The 21,405-nt window shown below is 42.2% G+C and overlaps 1 protein-coding gene across 1 annotated transcript in view; it reads left to right on the top strand.

The window, feature by feature from the left end:
- The window catches only part of CDH11 (cadherin 11), a 164,092-nt gene that overhangs the window by 89,964 nt on the left and 52,723 nt on the right, over window positions 1-21,405 (top strand). The window contains exon 2 of the mRNA XM_088451281.1: window positions 5,607-5,980. Within this exon, the coding sequence (XP_088307407.1) occupies window positions 5,753-5,980 (228 nt within the window). The 5' untranslated portion in view covers window positions 5,607-5,752. The remainder of the gene's footprint in view (window positions 1-5,606; window positions 5,981-21,405) is intronic.

Raw genomic sequence — 21,405 nt, 5'->3', positions numbered from 1 at the left:
ATATAAAAATACTTGCTGTAGAATCAATTTGTAGAGTTTCACAAAAACCCCGGTAGGGCAAGTGCACTTCTCCTTGTGCGGGCAGGGGGAGCATGGCCGTAACTAGAGGTACTGTATGTGACATGTGTCGTTGCACAGGGCGGAGGGCCTTGGGGGCAGCATGTCACTGTCCCCAATGCCCCTGATAACTGCTATCAGGGTGTCTGAAACAGCAGCCTGCAGCCAATATTGCAGCTGCACTGCCGTCTTGCAGTCTGTGCAGCTGCTCAATGTGACCTCAGAACACTCCTCCAGGCAGCAATGCTGTACTTCCCTGTGCACAGGGCACCCGGCTAGCTTGTTAATGTCTGTAATGTGTACTGTGTGTAATGTTTGGGTGCTCAGCGATAGCGTAACTATGAGTCCCAGCATGCCTTGTCCCAACTGTTAGACAGCTAGGGATAAATTTACTAAAGTGAGAGTTTTTAGAAGTGAGTTTTAGAAGTGATGTTGCCCAGAGCAACCAATCAGATTCTACTTAACATTTAACTAGCACCTTCTAGAAGATAATAGCTAGAATCTGATTGGTCACTATGGGCAACATCACTCCCCCTAGAGTTTACCGATGCCTTAAGTCACTTAAGAAATTGCAACAGCTCAAATACAGAAGAGATTCCATTGGGAAACAATTATGAGAAATGCCTAGAGTGAGTAAAACAAATGTTGCTGTCATTTTCTAAATAGCACTAGAAAATGGCAGGATGTAGCAATATATTACTTTATTTATAATATATATATATATATATATATATATATATATATACTCCATGCTTCTCTGTCACAACTTATTTGTATGGCATCATAGTAGGAAGTGTTCAGAATGAAAGTTATATGTTCTGCAATAAGGGGTTTAAATTAAATAAATAAATATATATATAGCAACTTTTGTGGTTGGCTTTTGTAAAATACATGATCATTTTCCGTGCCTTATGCTAACTGGTTCTGGTTATATTACTGTTTAAATGTATTTGATACATTGACAGACTGTAACAGCAGTTATTATTATCGTGTGATCGGTTCTGTGAATCTGCCTGCTAGTGTAAAAGTGATGCCTCAGGTTATTTAATCAGTTCTTTTATCACTATATTATAAGCACCACATATGATCAAGTATGGGGAACACTTTAATTATACAGTATAGCTACCATAACGTTCCAGATGGGAAGTCTAGATAAATTAGTGTGCCTTTGTTTCTGCCCAGACCACTACAATTAACCACTGGGAACTGATTGTCTCACAAATGTCTTGACTGTTGGGAGTATATGTTAATCTTTACCTTACACCTAGGCTGATTGCATTACTTTGTGCTGGGGAAGATGGTGATTACCAAAATAAATGAGAAGTGGGGCAATAGTCATAGCCATCACTGTTATTTCACAAACCTCACCACATTAGGGGGTGATTGGGTGGGTAGTGGTTGTGATGTCATGTTAATTAATAACTTTTAAATGGCAGAATTTTTTTTTTTAAGGTATTCTCAATGGGAGAGTAGAGAGGAGAGTTATGGACGTTTTTAAAGCATTCCTCATTAGAAGAATTTTATTTGAATGAGAGGATTATCTTGATTGTTTCACAATACATGAATGCACTGCTTTTTTATTTGCTTGTGATACATTGTTAGGGCCCCATTTACAAACGAAACGAAATACCAGCAGATATTTTTGTTTAGTATCACTGTGATACAAACGAAAATTCCACTGGTATTTAGTAATACTTACCCCTCCGGCGAGGTCCCGTGAAGTCTAAGTCCTCGGCAGGGTCCGCCGCTGGGTTGCTGGCAGCCTAACGCTGCCAGCGACGGGCCTCCAGTGTTATGCGCATGCGCGACGGTCCGTCTGTGCATGTGCATGACAGGGAGACCTGGCAGTACCTGGAAGGCTTCGCTGAAGCCGGAAAGGCACCGCCGGGTCTCCAATGCCGGCAATGGGGCCTGCATCACTCTCGCCATCTAAAAGATGGCGAGAGTGATGCTGTAAAAACAGCAGTAATCTAAGATTACCTCTGTTTACTAAATACAGAAACCTGGCATAACCCCTTTAGCGAGCGCTAAAGGGGTTATTTTTCGTTTGTAAATGGGGCCCTCAATCTCTATTAGATGTACCAACATGATAGGAACCCATTAATTTAGACTATAATAGTAAACTTCATATATTTTTACGATAACTCCCCCCACGCATGATGTCATGACATTGAACCAAGAGGGTGAGGCTGCCAATATGGGGAAGTATGGCACTGGCCAAAGTGTCCTGAAGATGTTCAGAGAAGCTGTACAAGCTGCAGGGTGCATGCCGGTGGCACTGCAGCAGCTAAGAAAGCTTCAGGGAGCCGTTATGGGCACCCTGCTAGCCAGATTCAGGGGCTGTGGGGCAGCAAAGGTGTCGATCCCAGGGCCCTGCACCCTGTGCGATGGCACCATTCGAACATCTCTAGTTACGGCCTTGCCAATAACTAAGATGGCTGCATTAGAGTTTCTCATTATAGGGCATCCCGTATTCTTCTATAAAACTAGCCCTGCATGTCCCATTGTTATCCTGCATCATTCATTAAATGCATTGAAACCTGTATCTATGGCATCAGGCACAGCTTCTTATTTTTGTTGCCCTGGGATATGACACAAAGCTGCTCACTGGAGACAACTATACACGATGAAGGGAACTCAGCAGAGCTGCATCATATCCAAGGGCAACAGAGACAAATACCTCTGGTTGATATAAACTCATGGCACAAAAATCACAGAAAGGAGCTAGAAAGAAAAGCAGCCTATTAATAAAGGTTGCAGAAGGGCACATTCCAGCCAATAAATTAAATTCATCTGAAGGTGGAAACCCCTTTAGTTTTTGTGCCACAATATCTTGCAGCTGAGTTTTCCTAATTCAAGCAACAAAATATTTAAAGTCAGTTTAGTTGCAACATGATACCGCTCTCTTTTATTGTTACCGACTGAATGTATTTTTAATGTGTCATCTTTCACACTACAGTTACTTAGATTGGTAACGGCTTCAAAATTTGCAGCAATAAATGTAATTTAATGTTATTACTGAGTATAATTCCAGCTAGAACTGAAGGTACAGTGGGCGTACGCTGTGTACACACATACATACTTTGTTATGATCTTGAAACTCATGTTTCTTTGTTACACATGAGAGATTTATTTCTACAATACTCTTTTCTGCAGTAATTTATTCATAATAAGTACCTTTGCATGCTTGTTTGTTCACTACATTAATGCCAGTAGAAAGGGAGTGGGATCTGTGCATTAAGCTGACCCTCTTAGTTGCACTTGGCATGTCTGAGTCTTAACACTCAGCCCATTAGCGTCTGCATAAAATGTAACAGCCTTGTTTATGGAGCTGCTTTCATTTATTGTATTGTTAATGAAGCTTCACATGAGGTTTATTTGATGTACAAACAAAAGAAGGGAAATGTATGCAGATATGACAATTTGCACGGAGAAGTGTCTAGTCATTAAAACCCTGCTATGGCTTTCCATCAAGAAGTTACTGCCATGAGAAAAGGATTGTTTTTAAATAATACCCTTCCCAAAGAGCTGGGATCTTTTTCTTGTGGTAAAGGGCATCTTCAGCTACAAACAAATATATTTTCTAGGGCAATTTTGCCATCTTCTCCCATAGTGTCCATCTATATCCCCTATAGATTGTAAGCTCATATGACCAGGGCCCTCTCCCCTTTGTCTAGAGTATTCTACACATACTTGTCTACTATTAGAATTAATTTCCAGACACAGATGGGACAGTGATGGGAACAGGGCTGGACTATTTGCATCATTAGGATGTACCCCCTTGCTGCAAAATTCAACGAATTATGCATAATTAAATAGGTGCGGGATCAAATGATGAGATTATCATAGTTTGTGTCATTAGGTCAAGTCTCCTCTTCACTGATTCGCTAGTTCCAGTTAAGATCCCTCCCAATTTGTCCACTTCTCTAGGAAAAGTGCTTTCTACTCCGTGGTTGCGGGGTGGGAGTGCTACCCAAAAAAATCAGGAGCCTCCGCAAAGTTCTGGGGGGAGAGCGAGCAAGTATGACACATAATTATATTAACTGCTCATTGTAATTATGAATCTCTGTGAATTTATATTCTGTCTGTATTAGTTGTACTTATGGTTCTTGTGAATCACCAGTCTTCCAGCCTCCCTTATCTCGATGCCCCATAGCGGGTGCACCCACCGATACCCTGTGCATATTGTTCTTAGGTACAGCAACAGTAAAACTCAGATCTGTGTTTTGGAAACCATTAAATCTATACAGTAAGTCTGCTGTATTTCAGGAGAAAGGAAATAAACAAATCTGCCTGGAGAAACATCTTCTGTAAATGTGGTTGTCTCCTTTACTACAACCCCCAAGGACTATTCTCCAGGCTGCTTTGAAAAGTGGGGCTTGCCCTTCCTGTCCGCCTGTTCTGGTTGCCAACACTGCTGATTTTTCTGGAGCTATCCTAAGAAAAACTCTTCCTGCTTGCATGTACAGTGTGATTTTATTTTCTCAATTGTTCTTCTAAACTAAATAACACTGAGATGTACTAATTTGATTTAAGCTGATTCCTAGTTATAGGGAGAATATAACGTTTGTAATTACCCTGCCATTCCTCGTTACAGATGTACAGGGGCAAGGGTGGCATTTCTTCATAAACTACAAAAGTATCTATTCTGCCTTTACCCTGTTTACAATAGTTATTAAACTCTATCAGTAACAGAGAAGGAAGAGATCAGGGTGAAATCCGGCAACTCCTTACCATTATGTAGCTTATATGATGTACATGGATATTGGGGGGAAGGGGCTGATATCACAAAACTAAAAAGTGTTGTAAAATGTTAAACAAAACTGGTGCAAACACAAAGTTTCCATAGGCTTCATTCTACTCTTAGCTGTTCTCAAATGCCACACATTCTTTGATATTTGAATGCAGTACATATACAATGCATTATATTGTATGATATCGATGTATAATATCCACGCCATAGTTTAACCTACACATTTATGTACATTGCAAAACACGTGTAAGTGGTGGTCATACAGTAAGTGGTACTATAATTTGTTCTTTCATCTCAGCCAATGGGCCTGATTCAAAGATGGCCCAGTGGTGATGTTAGACGCAAGTAGTCAGTGCAGGCGTCTGAACCACCAGAGCATACATTTTGATGGTTCAGCTGGGAGTCGCAGAACATACTCAGATGCAGAGAGAGGCAATTTCGGTGCGAGGTAACAGAGGGGTGGCTGGCCAGAGGCAGGCATCTCGCGGCCAGTGATAGCTTCTTTTATCACAGTTGTGTTGGCACCGCAGCCATGTTCAGACAGACATACTGTCCCTCCATAGGGCTGGTGCAGTGTCTGATGATGCGACCGATGGCGTGTCTATTTATGCAAAGCGGCAGCTTAGAGCAGCTGCCAGTGCATCGCCTAAGTAGGAAGCCCAACTACTGTGGCATTAGAATAAAGTCGCTCTGCGCACAAAGACATCCACCTCTGAATCAGACCTAATGTTCCTTGCCTTATGAGTATTTCCTGAACACATCAAAAATATTTACCTGACTTTTCTCTTTTATTCAGGATCAACGGAGGATAATCGGAAAGAAAGGAGAAGTGCGTTATGGGTATAATCTATGGGACGACATTTACATATTGGAATTCCTATTAGACTCTCTTGAATTGGCTTGGAATAGGGATCAAGGACTGTTGAATCAACATTACCAAAAATGAAGAAGAACTTATGTTTACATGGCATTCTTCTATGCCTGGGCATCGCATACTGTAGTCACATCACAACAACAAGGAGAGGCAATAAATTAAGGCAATCATTTCATGGACACCACGAAAAGGGCAAGGAAGGACAAGTCTTACATAGGTCCAAGAGGGGATGGGTATGGAATCAATTTTTTGTAATAGAGGAATATACTGGACCGGATCCTGTGCTTGTTGGACGGGTAAGAACCTTGACATGTTTGCAAAGCATTCTGGGAATGTCTGGACTCGGAAGTTGTACTGTGAATACATGATCATTGGGTTGTGCTATACGATGGAGTATATTTGGGGGAATTTATAAGAATGAATGCACAGGGAATATGTGTTGCTGCAACCCATAACTGCCAGTCAGATGTTTGCTTTATTTAATATAATAGGTATATAGTGCGCACATATTCCACAGTGCTTTATACAGGATATGTGCTCATTCACATCAGTCTCTTCCTCAGTGGAGCTTGCAATCTATATTCCCTACCACATACACACATATACAATAAGGTTCATTTTTTGTCAGAATCCAATTCACCCACCAGTATGTTTTTGGTTTGAGGGAAAAAAAAATCAAAGTACAGTACCCATGCAAACACAACGAAAACATACAAACTCCACACAGATCGGTCTTCATGGGAATTAAAACCATGAGCACAGTGCTGTGAGGCAGTAATGGTAACCACTAAGCTAAGTTTGCTGTTAGCTTATGTTTTAAACGCTAATGGAAAATGAACCGTCTGATTTGGCTTTATTACAGTTCTTTTTCCCTGAGCACCTAATACATGTGCCAAAATGTATTCCTTTTTATGTGTTGGTATTTGTACTGCATTGAATATGGTATTAATGAATACAGATCATTTGACACATACTGAGAACAATAACGTAAAGCAATTGGCATATATGTTTTTAAATCTATTGAGACTCACATGAATAATAGTTTGGAAAGAAACAGTTAACATTATGAGCTCATCTTCAGTTTTTTTTTATTGTAGTGTAATACAGTCTTTTGACCGCCAGGTGTCACTATAGAGTCAGTGTTTTCACACAGAATTAATGATGTTATTTATAACTTATTTTGCCTTCACTATATTGCGTGTCAGTTTAATACCAAATGAAGATACTGAGCTTAATAATTGCCAAGAAAAATGTAACAATGCTTAAGATGATAATGGTAATTTACAAACATTTTTCACGGTGCTGATATTGCCTTGTTCATGTCTAATACTCATTTATCATGCAGTATATTCAATTCGTAGCTTTTTTTTCCAAATTGATATATTTATTTTTCTTTATGTGTTTATGGAACATTATCGCTGCGCAACCGTGTGGAAAATAATAGTTATATTGAAGCAGCTCAAATTAATAGTACATCTCTGTATACCTGTCTTTTGGAGGACGAGTCCTTTTATGAACCCAAATTCCCTTTTCTCTTTCAATTTTGGTTTCTAGAAACAGTTTGTTTCTCTGGCTCCAATATAATTGTATCCAGTCAGTTTATTAGTGTGTTTTGTGATTTGTAGAATGAGTAATTTAGTACAGTAACCTGTATTTTGTTTTGATTTGTTTATGAATGTAGATATAATGCAATAATAAATGTTTGTTTATATGTATCTTAAAGTGCACCCATTGTTTGAAGTGGAGGCAGCCAAGCTGTTGGCTATTACCAATATTTATGGCTTGCACCACTCTGTTGATCCTCTAGGTTGTAGTGACATCACTCCTGGAATGCCTGGGAGACTCCCACCTCTTACTGGAACCTGTCCACTTCTGCCATTGTGTTGTGAGTAGAAATACAATGCAGACCCCACACTTGCCACTTGGACTTCACCTTTGGTAGCTTCACAAAATCAGAGTGCCCATAGGATCCCTTTCACCCTGGAGAGTGTGTTTTATCCTACAAGCTGTGCTCCCTGCCAGGCAGACTTCCTCCTGACCACACAGAGGTAGAGCTGTGATATGTAGAAGAAGTAGGCTTGGAAGTGATGTTAGCAATAATAATAACCAGCTATCAGAGGGTTTAGCACAGGGATTTGCAGCTTAAAATGCAGAGTGATCCCTCCTAAATTATGTTCAGGCATTATGCCCAATTTGCACAGGGGGGGGGGGGGTGTGACTCGATCGCTGCTCTGTTGGAGAAGCATGAAGCCATAATGGTTACTGTTCCATATGGTGGTTTTTTGCTGCTATCAAGATCTACTGAGAAATACATTTTTAAATGATGATTAGTTGTATTGGGTAGCACTAGCAACATACTGTACATCCACACCCATAAACAACCCTTTTAAGCTGGGTACACTACACACTAGACGATGACATTTAAACATTTTGAGCCGAATTGGAATGACAATCATCCACATCATCTAATGTGTACGCACTATTGTGCGCTTCTGTGCATCGTTCCTCGCATCGTCTCATCTGATGTACTGCACGGCAGATGAGAAGATATCTTTAATGATTTTGAACAAATAGTGAAGTGTGTATGCCCAACTGGACAGCCAGGTGATATGTCCTTCCGATCTGGGCTCTGAAGACGTCACCTTATCCACTCCCATATCCTCCATTTTCTCTTCTTAAAGTTGGATTGTTAAGATGGACGGATGGTATTTAAAAAGCAAACGATATATTGTTAACGATTTAACAACCAAATGATGCAAGATACAGTATATCGTTCAGTGGTTTGGAGGATTGCCTAGTGTGTACGCACTATGTTGTTAGTTGTGGGGATGAAGGGAAATTGGAATGACCGTCGGGCTTTGCACATCGCGTATAGTGTGTACCCAGCTTTAGAATCTTTAACAGATAAAATTTCACTTCACTTATAGCAAGGGTTACTTACCATATTTGCATAGCTGCAATGTTGGTTTTGCACTGCTACACTGATGTACTGTACTGTAGGTCCACAGATGCATTTACTCAAGTTTTTACATTCTGCAATACTTAAAAACAAAAACTCACTTGGACATCTGCAGGGGTGTATCTAGGGATCCAAGCGCACCTGGCAATGTAATGGACTGGCACCCCCCTATGCAGTGCCCCCAGTAGTAATCCCCCAGTAGTAATCCCCCCTATGCTGCATTGCCCCCAGTAGTAGCCCCCCTATACAGTGCCCTAGTAGTAGACCCCAGTAGTAGTCCCCCCCTATACAGTGCCCCCAGTAGTGGCCAACCCCCTAAATTGCCCCCAGTAGTGGCCACCCCTATACAGTGCCCCCAGTAGCGGGCACCCCCATAAAGTGCCCCCAGTAGCGCCCATCCCCTATTTCAGTGCCCCCGCCCTGCTGTGCCAGGCTTACACGCACACACAAAGAACAAAAAAAAATTAATCTTACCTGATCCCTGCTCCTGACGCGACCCCGCTGTCTGCTATGAGTCCCGGCCCGCTCTTCTCCTGCATGGGAGAGACGTCATGACGTATATGACGTCTCTTACATCATATGCTGCGGGGGGAGCCGGAACACGGAGCTCATGCGTGAGCTTCAGCCGGCTCCCTCCGCAGACGACGCAGCAGCAAATGACAGTCTGTCTGACTCTCACTGCCTAGCTGCTATTACAAACACACAGCCGCCACTGGCTTGTCCACCCCTTGAACTTGTCCACCCCTTGGCTGCTGGTGGCACTGCCGGACGGCGCCCCCCCTTTGGTCACCGCCCCTGGGGAGTGCCATCCTGGCCAATGGGTAGATACGCCCCTGGACATCTGGCACAGCGGTGTATTTCCACACTCATTTTAAGCCAATGTTTCATACTTACCGACTTTGAATTTCTCCTCCCCAGAGGAGAAATTGTGTCATTAAGCCCCGCCCCTCACGGTAATTGGCTTTGGTGGCACATACATTAATTAGGGGCAGGGTTAAATGACGTGATTATCATATAATCACATCATTAGGCCCCTCCCCCAACGGACAAAGCCGCTGATCGCCACTAATAGTCTCCCTATTCTGTCTACTTTAATAGGAAGTGAGCAGAATGCGGTTGAAATGCCTACTCTTCCGGGGGGCGCGGGGGCTTACCCGAAAAATCGGGAGCCTCCCGCAAATCCCGGGGTGGTAGGCATGTATATTTAGAATATACAGAGTTCAGGAAATAGGTTGTGCGCAGCATCTGGTCCCCACGTTTCTCTGTATTTACCCACTGGATGAGGTCAGGCATCCCCCAGTGCAGCAGCATACCTGTGGCAAGCAGTACCATCTACACCACTTGCGCAGGACCTACAATCTCTCAAGAATGGTAGGCATGTATGCCATGTTTGTGAGTAGCTTACTTCACATGGTCTCTAAGTATAACAGAACCTTTTTTACATCATGTGCAGCGTCTTACCTGTTAAGATTCAACCATTAGAAAGTAATAGGATAGCTGAATAACATGGACCTATGGATCTATAGGTATTTATTATCTGTGGAATAGTTCATTAAACTGTCGTCTTGGTCATGGGGACCTGCTGAAGTCTGACTGTCATTTATCTAGCACACACTGTGAAATGACAGATAGGAGCTGGTTGTTTGCTTTGGGCAACTTCTCACACTAAATGTGTTTTCAAAGCTTGATACAGCTCCCCGTTTCTCTCTGATACTGTATGCTCATGAACCGCCAAATAGGGAATGTGAATTATGTAACAGAGATGAGGGAATTTCAGCTATAAAAAATACTCCGCTACATTTATCTAGGTCCAACAAAAATATACCTAGAACAATATTTTAGCCTAGTGAATGGGCAGCCATTAATAGAACAATTTTTTTTGGCTTGGGGGGAAGGTTATTGGATAGAAACGTCTTTAGAACACCACTAACTAACGTCATACGTCATGCCCATACTGCATTTAGCGACAGAGCTTATTTGAAATGCTGTCATCCCTTCCAGAATAGAATAATTTCCAGCCTCAAGGATACTGCACCACACAGCTGCTCTCGATGGACTTGACAATCCTTTCCAACCAATAATTAGTCCATAATGTCGCTTTGCTGATAAAATAGATTCAACCGTGCTCTATTTAGCATCACTTTTACCGTAATCTGACTTACTGTAATTAATGATGGTTTGACTCCTGATTAGCTTATTACTCGGTTTCACTAGTTTTAGAGAAGATAATAGACCGCCAGACAGCTAAAAGTACAGCAATTAACCTGCTAACTTCTGCTTAAGGTTTCAACCCCCTTTACCATTTCAGTCTGATTTGCTGTAATTTGCCAAAACATGCCAGAACTTGTTTGAATGATTTTTACATATTTGGCAATATTAACTGGAATTAATAAAATGTTACAATTACGTCTACTTAGTTAAATTAGAGAGAATGAAGTACAGTAGGCTATTTACCTTGACACATTGCTCTAAAAAATATCTGTTGCATGAAGGACTAGTCTACAAAAGCACTGCAACACTTCTTGGTTCTGTACCAGTGTCGAGATCAGCCCTGCGGCCCTCGCCCCCTTTATATGTGCCCCAGTCAGGGCAGCCACCATGGTGCTGTTTATTTTTATCTCTCTTCCGCATAAAGATTTTTCTTACATTTTTTTTTTGCACATGACACTGGGGAGAGTGGTCTGAATTACTCACTGGGCAGCACTCCACAGGGACATGTCTGTGACAGGCAGCCATTCACATTAGCTGCCATGTATCTAACTTTTGAAAGAAAATATAGGAACCAGCGCTTCTAAGAATAAAATAATGATACTTAATAAATATGAGAAATGGATGTATAACCACTATGGGGGGTATTCAATTTGGGAGCGAAAAGTCTGTGCTGGACTTTTCGCTCCATATCGCAGCTTTTCCGGGGATAAAGTATCGGGCGCGTGCCCGCTTTATCCCCGTATTCAATTAGGAAGCAGCAAAAACGGGAGCCGGCGGAAAGGTTAGTATCGCAAAAAAATCGTGAATTTTCGGGAAATGTCCCTGGGTCCCCCCTAAAGATGTCCAGATATGGGGGTTCACTATGGGCACCCCCATTTTAGCCTGCTGAAGAAAGTTGGGGATTGTAATAGCCGCGGCAGGTGCATAAATGCGGCTATTGAAGAAGTGGTGCAGAATAGCACTTAGGGTTTTTTTTGTGGGAAAAATAACTTGTGCTATCAAATTTGGGGTACATGAAAATGGGTGCGAGCATATTTTAAAGTCCCTAAAATTATTTTTCAAAATTCTTCAAATATGCACCTGCCACTACTCTGGCAATGAAGAAAACACCTGCCGCATATAAGGGAACCCCTCTGGATTTAATTTGTCTGTTTTCTAAGTGTGTATTGTATTTTATTTTATTTTTTACCCCAAAGTTAAAGGTCATTTTTTGGGGTGTCACGGTTTTTTTTTAAATTTGTGTTTGACACATATCTTTTTAGGGGACATTCCAAGGGGTGCAGGCTATTTTTTTTAAGCCTACACCCCAATTCTGCACTTTTTTTCGCCAGCGAAAGGCTGGTGAAAACTTATCCCCGTTTTTTTACATTGCCTTTTCGCACCATCGAAAAGTCAATGTAATTGAATACGGGGATAATTGAAATAGGCGAAAATGACGTTATCGGCAATAACCGAAATTTCACTCCAAATTGAATATGGCGCTATATCAGCATATTTATTATGTTAATAAAAACAATAATTTAAATTAAAAAAAGCATAAAGGGCTCTTCATTATACAATCCAATTATATAAATCAACTGCTAGGAGGACTCCTGAATGAAGTTGTATTATCTGATAATTAGGACTTGTTTTCAGGACAGTCATTTAGTTGAGTACAGCAAATATTTACCAAGTGGTTAGTATTTGGATGGAAACAGTCCCATTAGCGAAAGTCCGCAGATGGTAGGGCTGAATGAGCAGTCCACTTGTAGCTGTGTATTTGTAAATCCAGGTGGAACAGTGGTGTCCACAAGTAATGGTAAGTCCAAAGTCCACAGAGTATCAGCAGGTCCAAAGTCCACAATATTACAGGAGTCACATCCAAATAAGTAATACAGTAAAAGTAAGGGAAAACCGCTTAAAGCGTTTCGCTGGAGCAAGCCCATTCAATTTCTTCAGAAGCATGTTTAAAATGTCCCATAGAGACCCCTTTTATACCCCTTTAATTGGGGAATCCCACTCATCTGTGCTTCATTAGCCATTGTTAAATAATGGGAGTATGCTAAGAGGACATCCGTTTCTCTTTTAAAACATTAGTAATACTTATAGATAAGAAGGCAATCTTATTTAATCTAAATTATCCAAAGAGTAAAATTGAAACATTCCTAAACACTTTATTCTGACCTCAGTCGTTCATGATAAGCTCGTAATTCACCCTACCATGTGACCGATAGTCCAGTCAAGTGGTCGTGAGTGGCCAATCCCGGATCATAGTCATTTCATTTGTATGGTTGCCGCAAACCCGAAAGTTTGCGTACAACTCTGATGGTTGCTGATCGGCACATGCCCAGGATCTGTACTGTGCATGTGCCAATCGGTGTCTGCGATAGTCGTAGTGCCCGCTAGGTCATTTGGGGGCGTGGAAGGGGCAGTGATGGCCAGTTTCCCAGAAAATGGGACCACCAGCCATGTTTTCTGGGTGTGCCGAGACCAGTGTCTGCATCTTTCAACCCAGCTTCACTGGCCCTGGCTGCATGGGTTTTACCGCTATCCCGGGTAAACTGAAGATTACTCGAATGTTACCGACGTTCATGCAAGTGATCCCATGGCTGTGTTCTCGGATGCTGCAGCGGATCACAAAAGCCGACAGTAGGCGTCTATGTACACAAGACGCCTCCTGCGGCATTAGCATAACTTTGCATCGCTGCTGCATACGAAGATGCAGCTGCGATGCAATTAGCGTACAACTCTTAATAAGGCCTGTAATCATTATATTGCGAGATTACCAATAAGTGTTTTCCTGCTCACGGCTCTACTCAGACAGGCTCAGCTTCTAGCCCAGGTAAGTATACTGTATAGTTCTAATGGTTCTCCACACGCAAGGTGGTGGGAAAAAGAGGCTCGCTGCAAAAGTGTATACATCATGTTACAGACCAACCATCTACCATTACTGCTGTTCCACTATATAATTTCTAATATTGCCAGGTTAAGCATCACTTACTGTATGGCCTGAATAAATGGAGAGCGAGGGTAAATGCTCTCACTTGTCCAATGGTAGGTTTGAAAATGTAGGTCAACTATTTGAATTGATCTTGACTATGGTGCCGTTGCTCTAGCTGCAGTGGATGACTTTTCTCATTTGCCCAATCCTGGGAGTAAAAATGTTGCCCAATTATTTGTGTTGTCCTTGATTTATTGGCATATAAGTCATCTTGACATCTTGTCATATGACATCAGATGTCATATTGACATCTGCCAAATGTATCTATCTACAACTAAGTAGAATATTGGCACAATATTAGCCAAGTCACTGATCTACCCAACTATGGCCTGTATTCCATTTGGAGCGAAAAGACGTTTTCGCGTGTTTCGGGCGAAAACTTTTCGCCGATGACATCATTTCGCCAGACGGAAAAGTATCGCCATATTCAATTTGAAAGACTTTACGCCTAGGCGGAAAGTCAATGCAATGTAATAGGCGAAAAAGATTTGCCTATGAATAGCAGGCGGCAAAAGTGCAGAATTGGGGTTTTAGGGTGCAATGTTGCGGTAATCCCCGTGCAGCCTTCAGACAGTCCCCCAAAGGTAATCTGTGTCAATATTTTCTTAAAAAACACTTAAGGACACCTCAAAAAATCACTTTGAATTTGGGGGTGAAAAAAAAATGTTGGGGTACAAAGTTTAAAACTAGCGAACTTGGCTCTGGGGGGGCCCCCAAGTATGCCCCAAGTGTTTTTTTCATTGCAGGGGCTTGCGGAAGGTGGATTTTTCAAATTTTTTTACATTTATCTTTAACAACTTTAAAATATGCTGACCCCCATTTTCAAGTACCCCAAATTTGTTGGGATAAGTTATTTTGCAAAAAACCTCCTGAATACTATTCTTCACCACAAAAACGCTATTTAGCAGCTATTGAGCCCGTTTAAAAACACCAAATACCTTCAGCAAGCCAAATCGTGTGGTACCATAGGGAACCCCCATGTTAGATCATCTTTTGGGGGTGTCAGGCTGATTTCCCCAAATCTGACAGTACTTTCCGGTTGTTTAAGTTTCGCCGGGTCCCGTTTTCGCATACTTTCAAATTGAATACGGCGATACGCGGACACGCACACGATACTTTTCCGCCTGCAAAACAAGCGATGTAGGCAAAAGGTCCAGGAGGCGAAAAAGTATCGCGGCTCAGCTCAAATTGAATACGGGCCTATATGATGTAGACCAGCTAGTTATGCCTATTGCGTGTTCAGGCACATCTCTATGCAGCTATGTCCCTCCTCCATAAACAGTAAGTTATGACCATTTGCCCGAAGTAAAGACATAGTTTTTCTACAGAAATTGGGCCTGATTCCATTTTGTACGCTATCGCACAGCCACAGGGAAGCAGTACAATGTGCAAGTACAATGCAAATGCAGCAGATGGTGTCTGTAGAACATAGACACCTCATACATGCATCTGGAATCCAAATGCAGTGTCCGTCGCGACAATAGCGGCCAGTCATGATGGACATCGCCCTCAGCCAGTCGGTGTAAACTGAAGCTTACTCAGCCAGGCCGTCGGAACCCCTCTGCTGGGTCCAGGAAGACTGTGTCTTCTGCACCCCTACAAAACGAGGCATTGCCCCCATTTTGTAGAACGGTCCTGGTCGCCGCTCCCCAAGCGCCCGCTGCATGTCAATCATGCTGCAGAAGGACTGCAAGCGATCACACAGGACCTCTTCTGCACCTGCACAGACCCAGAACCATCGGACTTCTGTATAAACCAGTGGGCTTGCATACAAATCCGAATCAGCCCAATTGTTTCTGTTGGGTAAAATTATATTTTAGTGTAATGTGGCTCTCTGTTAGCCATAGATGTTTGTTTACTGCATGTCACACTTTCTTCAAGACTCTGTTTTATAAAACTGCTTCAACAACAACTAGGATTATTAATTTTCTTCGCCTAGCGAGGTATAAATGTAATTTTTTGGGCTTTCCGTTTCATTGATAAAATAACAATATATTGTAATAGAGTTACAATAAAGTGTATAGAATAATGACATAAAATAATACAGTATACAGGGTGGCTACAATTAAACTTCCCCTATTCTGAGCTGCCTGTAGCTCGATCTAACAACCAGAATGTTACCAAATTTGGTAAGGAGACTAATTAGGACACGGGAAGCAAGATTCTGCTGGTAAATTGTTTTGCAAAAACTCGCAGATAGGGGAATATGGCACTATACAATGTGAAAACTAATGTTCACAATTACTGTTCTAATATAAATTGATATTAAGGGCGGTATCCTGTTAGACACAGCAATTTGCCATGGCTAATAACCGCCGACGGGGCTATTTAAACCAGGTGAAACCAAATCCCAGATTAGTAAGGTTTTTTTATAGCAATCACTGCCGCAAAAGTACATAGGTCTGCGACTTTTCGAGGATCTTATTTATTTTCAGGCGAGAAAACAATAAATTTCCACGCGGAAAAAATAGGCTATAATTGGATAGCCCGAAAATTACCATCAAACTTTTATCACGATAAAAGCAAGTTTTAATAAGATGCCCCCATAAATGTTTTATTACTGTGTTATCAGTGGTGTAACACAATAAAGGTAATTGTTCATTATAGTTTAGTCTTGTTATTCATTTGTCTGTCCAGTTTCACGCTGTTATCACTTGATAACATTCGGGGTTTTAGATTGAGCTGCAGATGGCTTTGAATTGGAAAAGTTTAAATGTATTTACAGGTTGAGTCTCCCATATCCAAAATGCTTGGGACCAGGGGTATTTTGGATAATGGAATATTCTGTATTTTGGAATATTTTCATATCATAATGAAATCTCTTCGGAATGGGGCCAAAATATACACACAGAATGGATTTATGTGTTATATGCACCTTATACACACAGCCTGCAGGTCATTTTATACAATATTTTCAATAATTTTGTGGCTTAAGCAAAGATTGTGTACAGAAATTAAATTAATTATGTTTCATATACACCTTATTTATACACACAGCCTGAATTTAATTTTATACATTATTTTTAATAATTTGTGCCTTAGACAAAGTTTGTGTACATTGAAACATCAAAAATCAAAGGTTTCATTTTCTCAGTCATGCCAAGATAATTACCGTATATACTCGAGTATAAGCCGAGTTTTTCAGCACAAAAAAGGTGCTGAAAAAGTACCCCCTCGGCTTATACTCGAGTCAAGTGTAGCGCTGACCGGACGGAGTTCAGTCAGCGCTACACACTGCCAAACACACAGCCGCCGGAGCCGGCAGCTGCGTGTTTGGTGTAATCAGCAGACTCTCAGCGGCTGCTGCTGCTCCCACTGTGGGAGCCATCTTCCGGCTTTTTATTCTTTTCACGTCTCTCTCTACTAGGGGGGGGGGACTACAGGGGGCACTACCAGGGGGCGATGACTACAGGGGGCCTAACCAGGGGGCATTATCAGGGGGCACTACCAGGGGGCGATTACTACAGGGGGCACTACCAAGGGGCATTATCAGGGGGCGATTACTACAGGGGGCACTAAAAGGGGGGATTACCACTGGGGGAACTACAAGGGGCGGATTACTACAGGGGGCACTACCAGGGGGGATTACTACAGGGGGGGATTACTACAGGGGGCACTAAAAGGGGGGATTAACACTGGGGGAACTACCAGGGGAGGATTACTACAGGGGGCACTACCAGTGGGGGATTACTACAGGGGGCACTAAAAGGGGGATTACTACTGGGGGTACTACGAGGGGGAGGATTACTACTGGAGGCACTGAAAGGGGGAATTACCACTGGGGGCACTACCAGGAGGGATTACTACTGGGGGCACAACCAGGGGGAATTACTACTGGGGGCACTACCAGCTGCTGCCATTTCCCACACTAGGCTTATACTCGAGTCAGTAAGTTTTCCCAGTTTTTTTGGGTAAAAGTAGGTACCTCGGTTTATATTCGGGTCGACTTATACTCGAGTATATACGGTAGGTATTTCAGAATATTCCGTATTTCGGAATATTTGGATATGGGAGACTCAACCTGTATTTCCTTAATTTTGTTTTAAATAAAGGAAAATATTTGAAGGGGTACAGCATTTGAAGGTGCTTTTACCAATAGTAGATAAAAAAAAACCCACCATCCTGAGATGTTGTCAATAAAAACAAACTATAAAAGTCGGTATGTTTTTGCCCTAAATGAGGACCGTGGTAACCAATAGAATTGGGGTTATCAGTGGCCTAAAACCATTAAGTTAAGACAGGGTTAAGCATTTATGTAAAAAGTGCCCGGATCACTATGCATGATTAAATAATACATGTATTTCCAATACAATCCCTGGCGCAGTCCCCTGCCGGGATGGAGAAAGTCGATTGAATCGTTTATACAATGTTCATACATTCCATGCTGCTTTGCTTCGGAGTTCTCATTGTGTTGGTGTTTATTCTCAGCTGGGTATCAGTATAATGTTCATTAGCAGAATTATTTCGGGCCAGTAAATTTTTATTTAGGATATAAATGCCTTTATACAGTAAGAAAAAATAATACTTTGCATGCAGTTAAATGTTCTTGTTGGGTAATTTATATACTTTCAAACGTAATTTCAGAGATTACTGCTGTAAAATGGATACTCTGTGTGTAGTGTATCATTGTGCAATTGGAAGGACATGTCCTGCTCTACCATTAGGCCTAGTCTGGGTTGTCCTGCACCATCATGTAAAATCTACAGCGGGAGATGTATTAAACCTTTGAGGGGGAAAAAATGGAGACGATGCCCATAGCAACCAATAAGCTACTAACTGTCATTTATCTAGCACACAGGGGCGTATCAATAATAGGTGCAGGGTGTGCCCACACCTTGTACTGGGAGATAAGGTGGACTAACGAAAAAGGAAGAGAAACTCCCTGTATGTATTGCTTATCGATATGTACTAAAGGGTTCTCTGCCTGCAAGCCTTAAGAGCAGGCTAGAATATCATACTGCCATAAGTACCTACAGTATGACAGTGTTAAGTGAACCTGCTGTGTTACTAAAGTGACATGTCACTTACCGTCAGCCGTCTCTTCCAGCACTGAAATCTTCACTTGTAGGTCCCATTAGCGGCATCCAGCTGAAGAGAGGCAATCCAGAAGTCTTCTGTTTAGCAGTTGATTGTCAATAAAGCTAGTACAAAAAAAAATCTCACAAAGCAGCACCGCAAGTGTTGCGCATGCACACAACGCATTCAAGAGTCGCTGTGCAGCTTTGCGACACCTCCACGGGACTGACTTTACCTTCACTCTCCACGGCGGTAGCTGCCTCCTGCTTCGCACTGATAGCAGGTGAAGAAGGAGCGGCATTATCTCCACGGGAAGTGGCGTTATAGTACATGGACCCTTATATCTCTCGAAGGTTTGATACATTTTCCCCATAGTATGAGCATTTTCATTGTTATGAATCAATTTAACAAAAACCCAACTATTTATTATTGAGAAATGAACGCCCTGGGATTTCCTCACTACTAATGCTGGAGCAGAGCTATCAGTGACAGACTCCTATTCCTACAGAATGCCTGGGATGGGAACTATATATTTCTAGTCACATGCACCCAATCAATTAAACAATTAATTAAACACAGTGCGCAATAGGACAGTGTGAGCCTGATTCTCAGCCGGATGCAGCAGCGGCTGTATGTGCGTCATATGTTGCAGTTGCATCTGTGATTTTATGCTACTGTACAACTGTGCATCTGAATGTGCAAGGACTGAGACACCCACTTTAAGGGCCGTATTCAGTTGCCGGCAAAATGCCATTTTCAGCTAGAAAGTTTAGCCGATTATGTCATTTCGCCAGACGGAAACTTTCCGCCCGATTCAATTGCAAAGACTTTTTGACGGTGTGAAAAGTTTGCGCCTTGTAACCAGTGGAAAAGATTCGCGTATGAATACCCGACGGAAAATAGTGCAGAATTGCGGCTTTGGGGTTCAAAGGTGCGGAAACCACTCTGCACCCTTTGGACAGTCCCACAAAGGTAAACTGCATCAAAAAATGCAATTAAAAAAAAAAAAATCACCCCAAAAAATTACTTTGAAAAAGGGGGCGAAAAAGTACAAAGTGGGGCTACAAACGCAAAAACTAGCGAAATAGACTTTTGAAGAGTCTGCAAGTATGGGGGAGGTGTTTTTTTGATTGCAGGTGTTTGCTGAAGATGCGTTTTTTGCAATTTTTAAAGCTTCACTTAAGCGACTTTAAACCATGCATGCACCCATTTTCATGTACCCCAAATTTGTTGGGACTACTTATTTTTGAAAAAAAAACCCTGCTAAATGCTATTCTTCATCACTTTCCCAAAGACACTAATTAGCAGCTATTGAGACCATTTAAAGATCCAAAATACCTTCAGCAGGGCTATTCAGGGGTACCCATAGTGAACCCCCATATCAGGGCATTTTTTGGGGGTGTCAGGCTGATTTCCCCAAAAATGACAGTTTTTTTCACTCATTTAATTTTTCACCGGGTCCAATTTTCGCCGATTTGGAGTTGAATACGGGCAAACGCGGGGACTATCGCGATACTTTCTCGCACCCAAAAGCGGCGATGATGGCGAACAGTCCAGCAACTGACTTTACTCTGGCAATTGAATATGGCCCTAAATGTCTTAGATGCTCAAATACCGCATGGTGCGTCTTTAGTCCCTACCATCAGTTGCACCATTGAATCTTGCCCCAGCCCCATGCTAGGTGCAGATTCTCCAATCTGAGTGATTAAGTGTTCAGAAGATGCAGTATCTCTGTGCTTCTGAATAGCCACCACCCCATACTTGCCAACTTTCCCTGATTGTCAGGGAGACTCCCTGACATAGTAGCAATATGGATGCATGTGCTGTGCGATTCAGACGCATGTGCAGACTTAAAACATTAGCCGTTCTCATGCGACATCGACACTGTGTCCACCTCTGTATCAGGCCCATTGTGCCCTATCTCTCTCATACTGGCCCAAACACATATGAGAGCACTCTTGCTTTAAAAGGAGGAGTCAACTCTTACAAACAATGGCCCCCATTTATCAACAAAAGGTAAACACCAGCATGTATGATACAAATGGAAAATTCACTGGTATTTAGTATTTACTATTTACCAATACTTACCCCTCCGGCGAGGTCCAGCGAAGTCCTCCTCGTCTGCAAGGTCCTCCTCTATGCTCCGCTGGGCCTAACGCTGCCAGCGACAGGGATATTGTGAAATGTGCATGCGCGACGGTCTGCATGTGCATTACACGGGGACACGATAGTGCCTGAAAGGCTTCGCTGGAACCGGAAAGGCAGCACCGGGTCCCCATTGCCGGCAATGGGGACTGCATCACTCTCGCAATCTAAAGATGCTGTAACCAACAGCAATAATCTTAGAAAGGAAGTCATAACCCCTTTAGCGAGCGCTAAAGGGGTTATGCTTCGTTGATAAATGGAGCCCAATGTGTCCCCTGAGTGGTTATTATCTGGTGGTCAACAGACAATGACTAAACAGTTCATACAAAATTACATTTTTCACAGATGGGGGAACTAATGCCCCATGCTGAGTCAAATAAAACAGGTGTCCCCTCATTTAATTTGGTATG

The sequence above is a fragment of the Taudactylus pleione genome, unplaced genomic scaffold, assembly GCF_031769625.1.
Source record: "Taudactylus pleione unplaced genomic scaffold, aTauple2 ptg000545l, whole genome shotgun sequence".
In the NCBI taxonomy this organism is placed as follows: Eukaryota; Metazoa; Chordata; class Amphibia; order Anura; family Myobatrachidae; genus Taudactylus; species Taudactylus pleione.
Note: the sequence above shows the minus strand (reverse complement) of the source record. Positions and strands in the feature narration are given on the sequence as shown.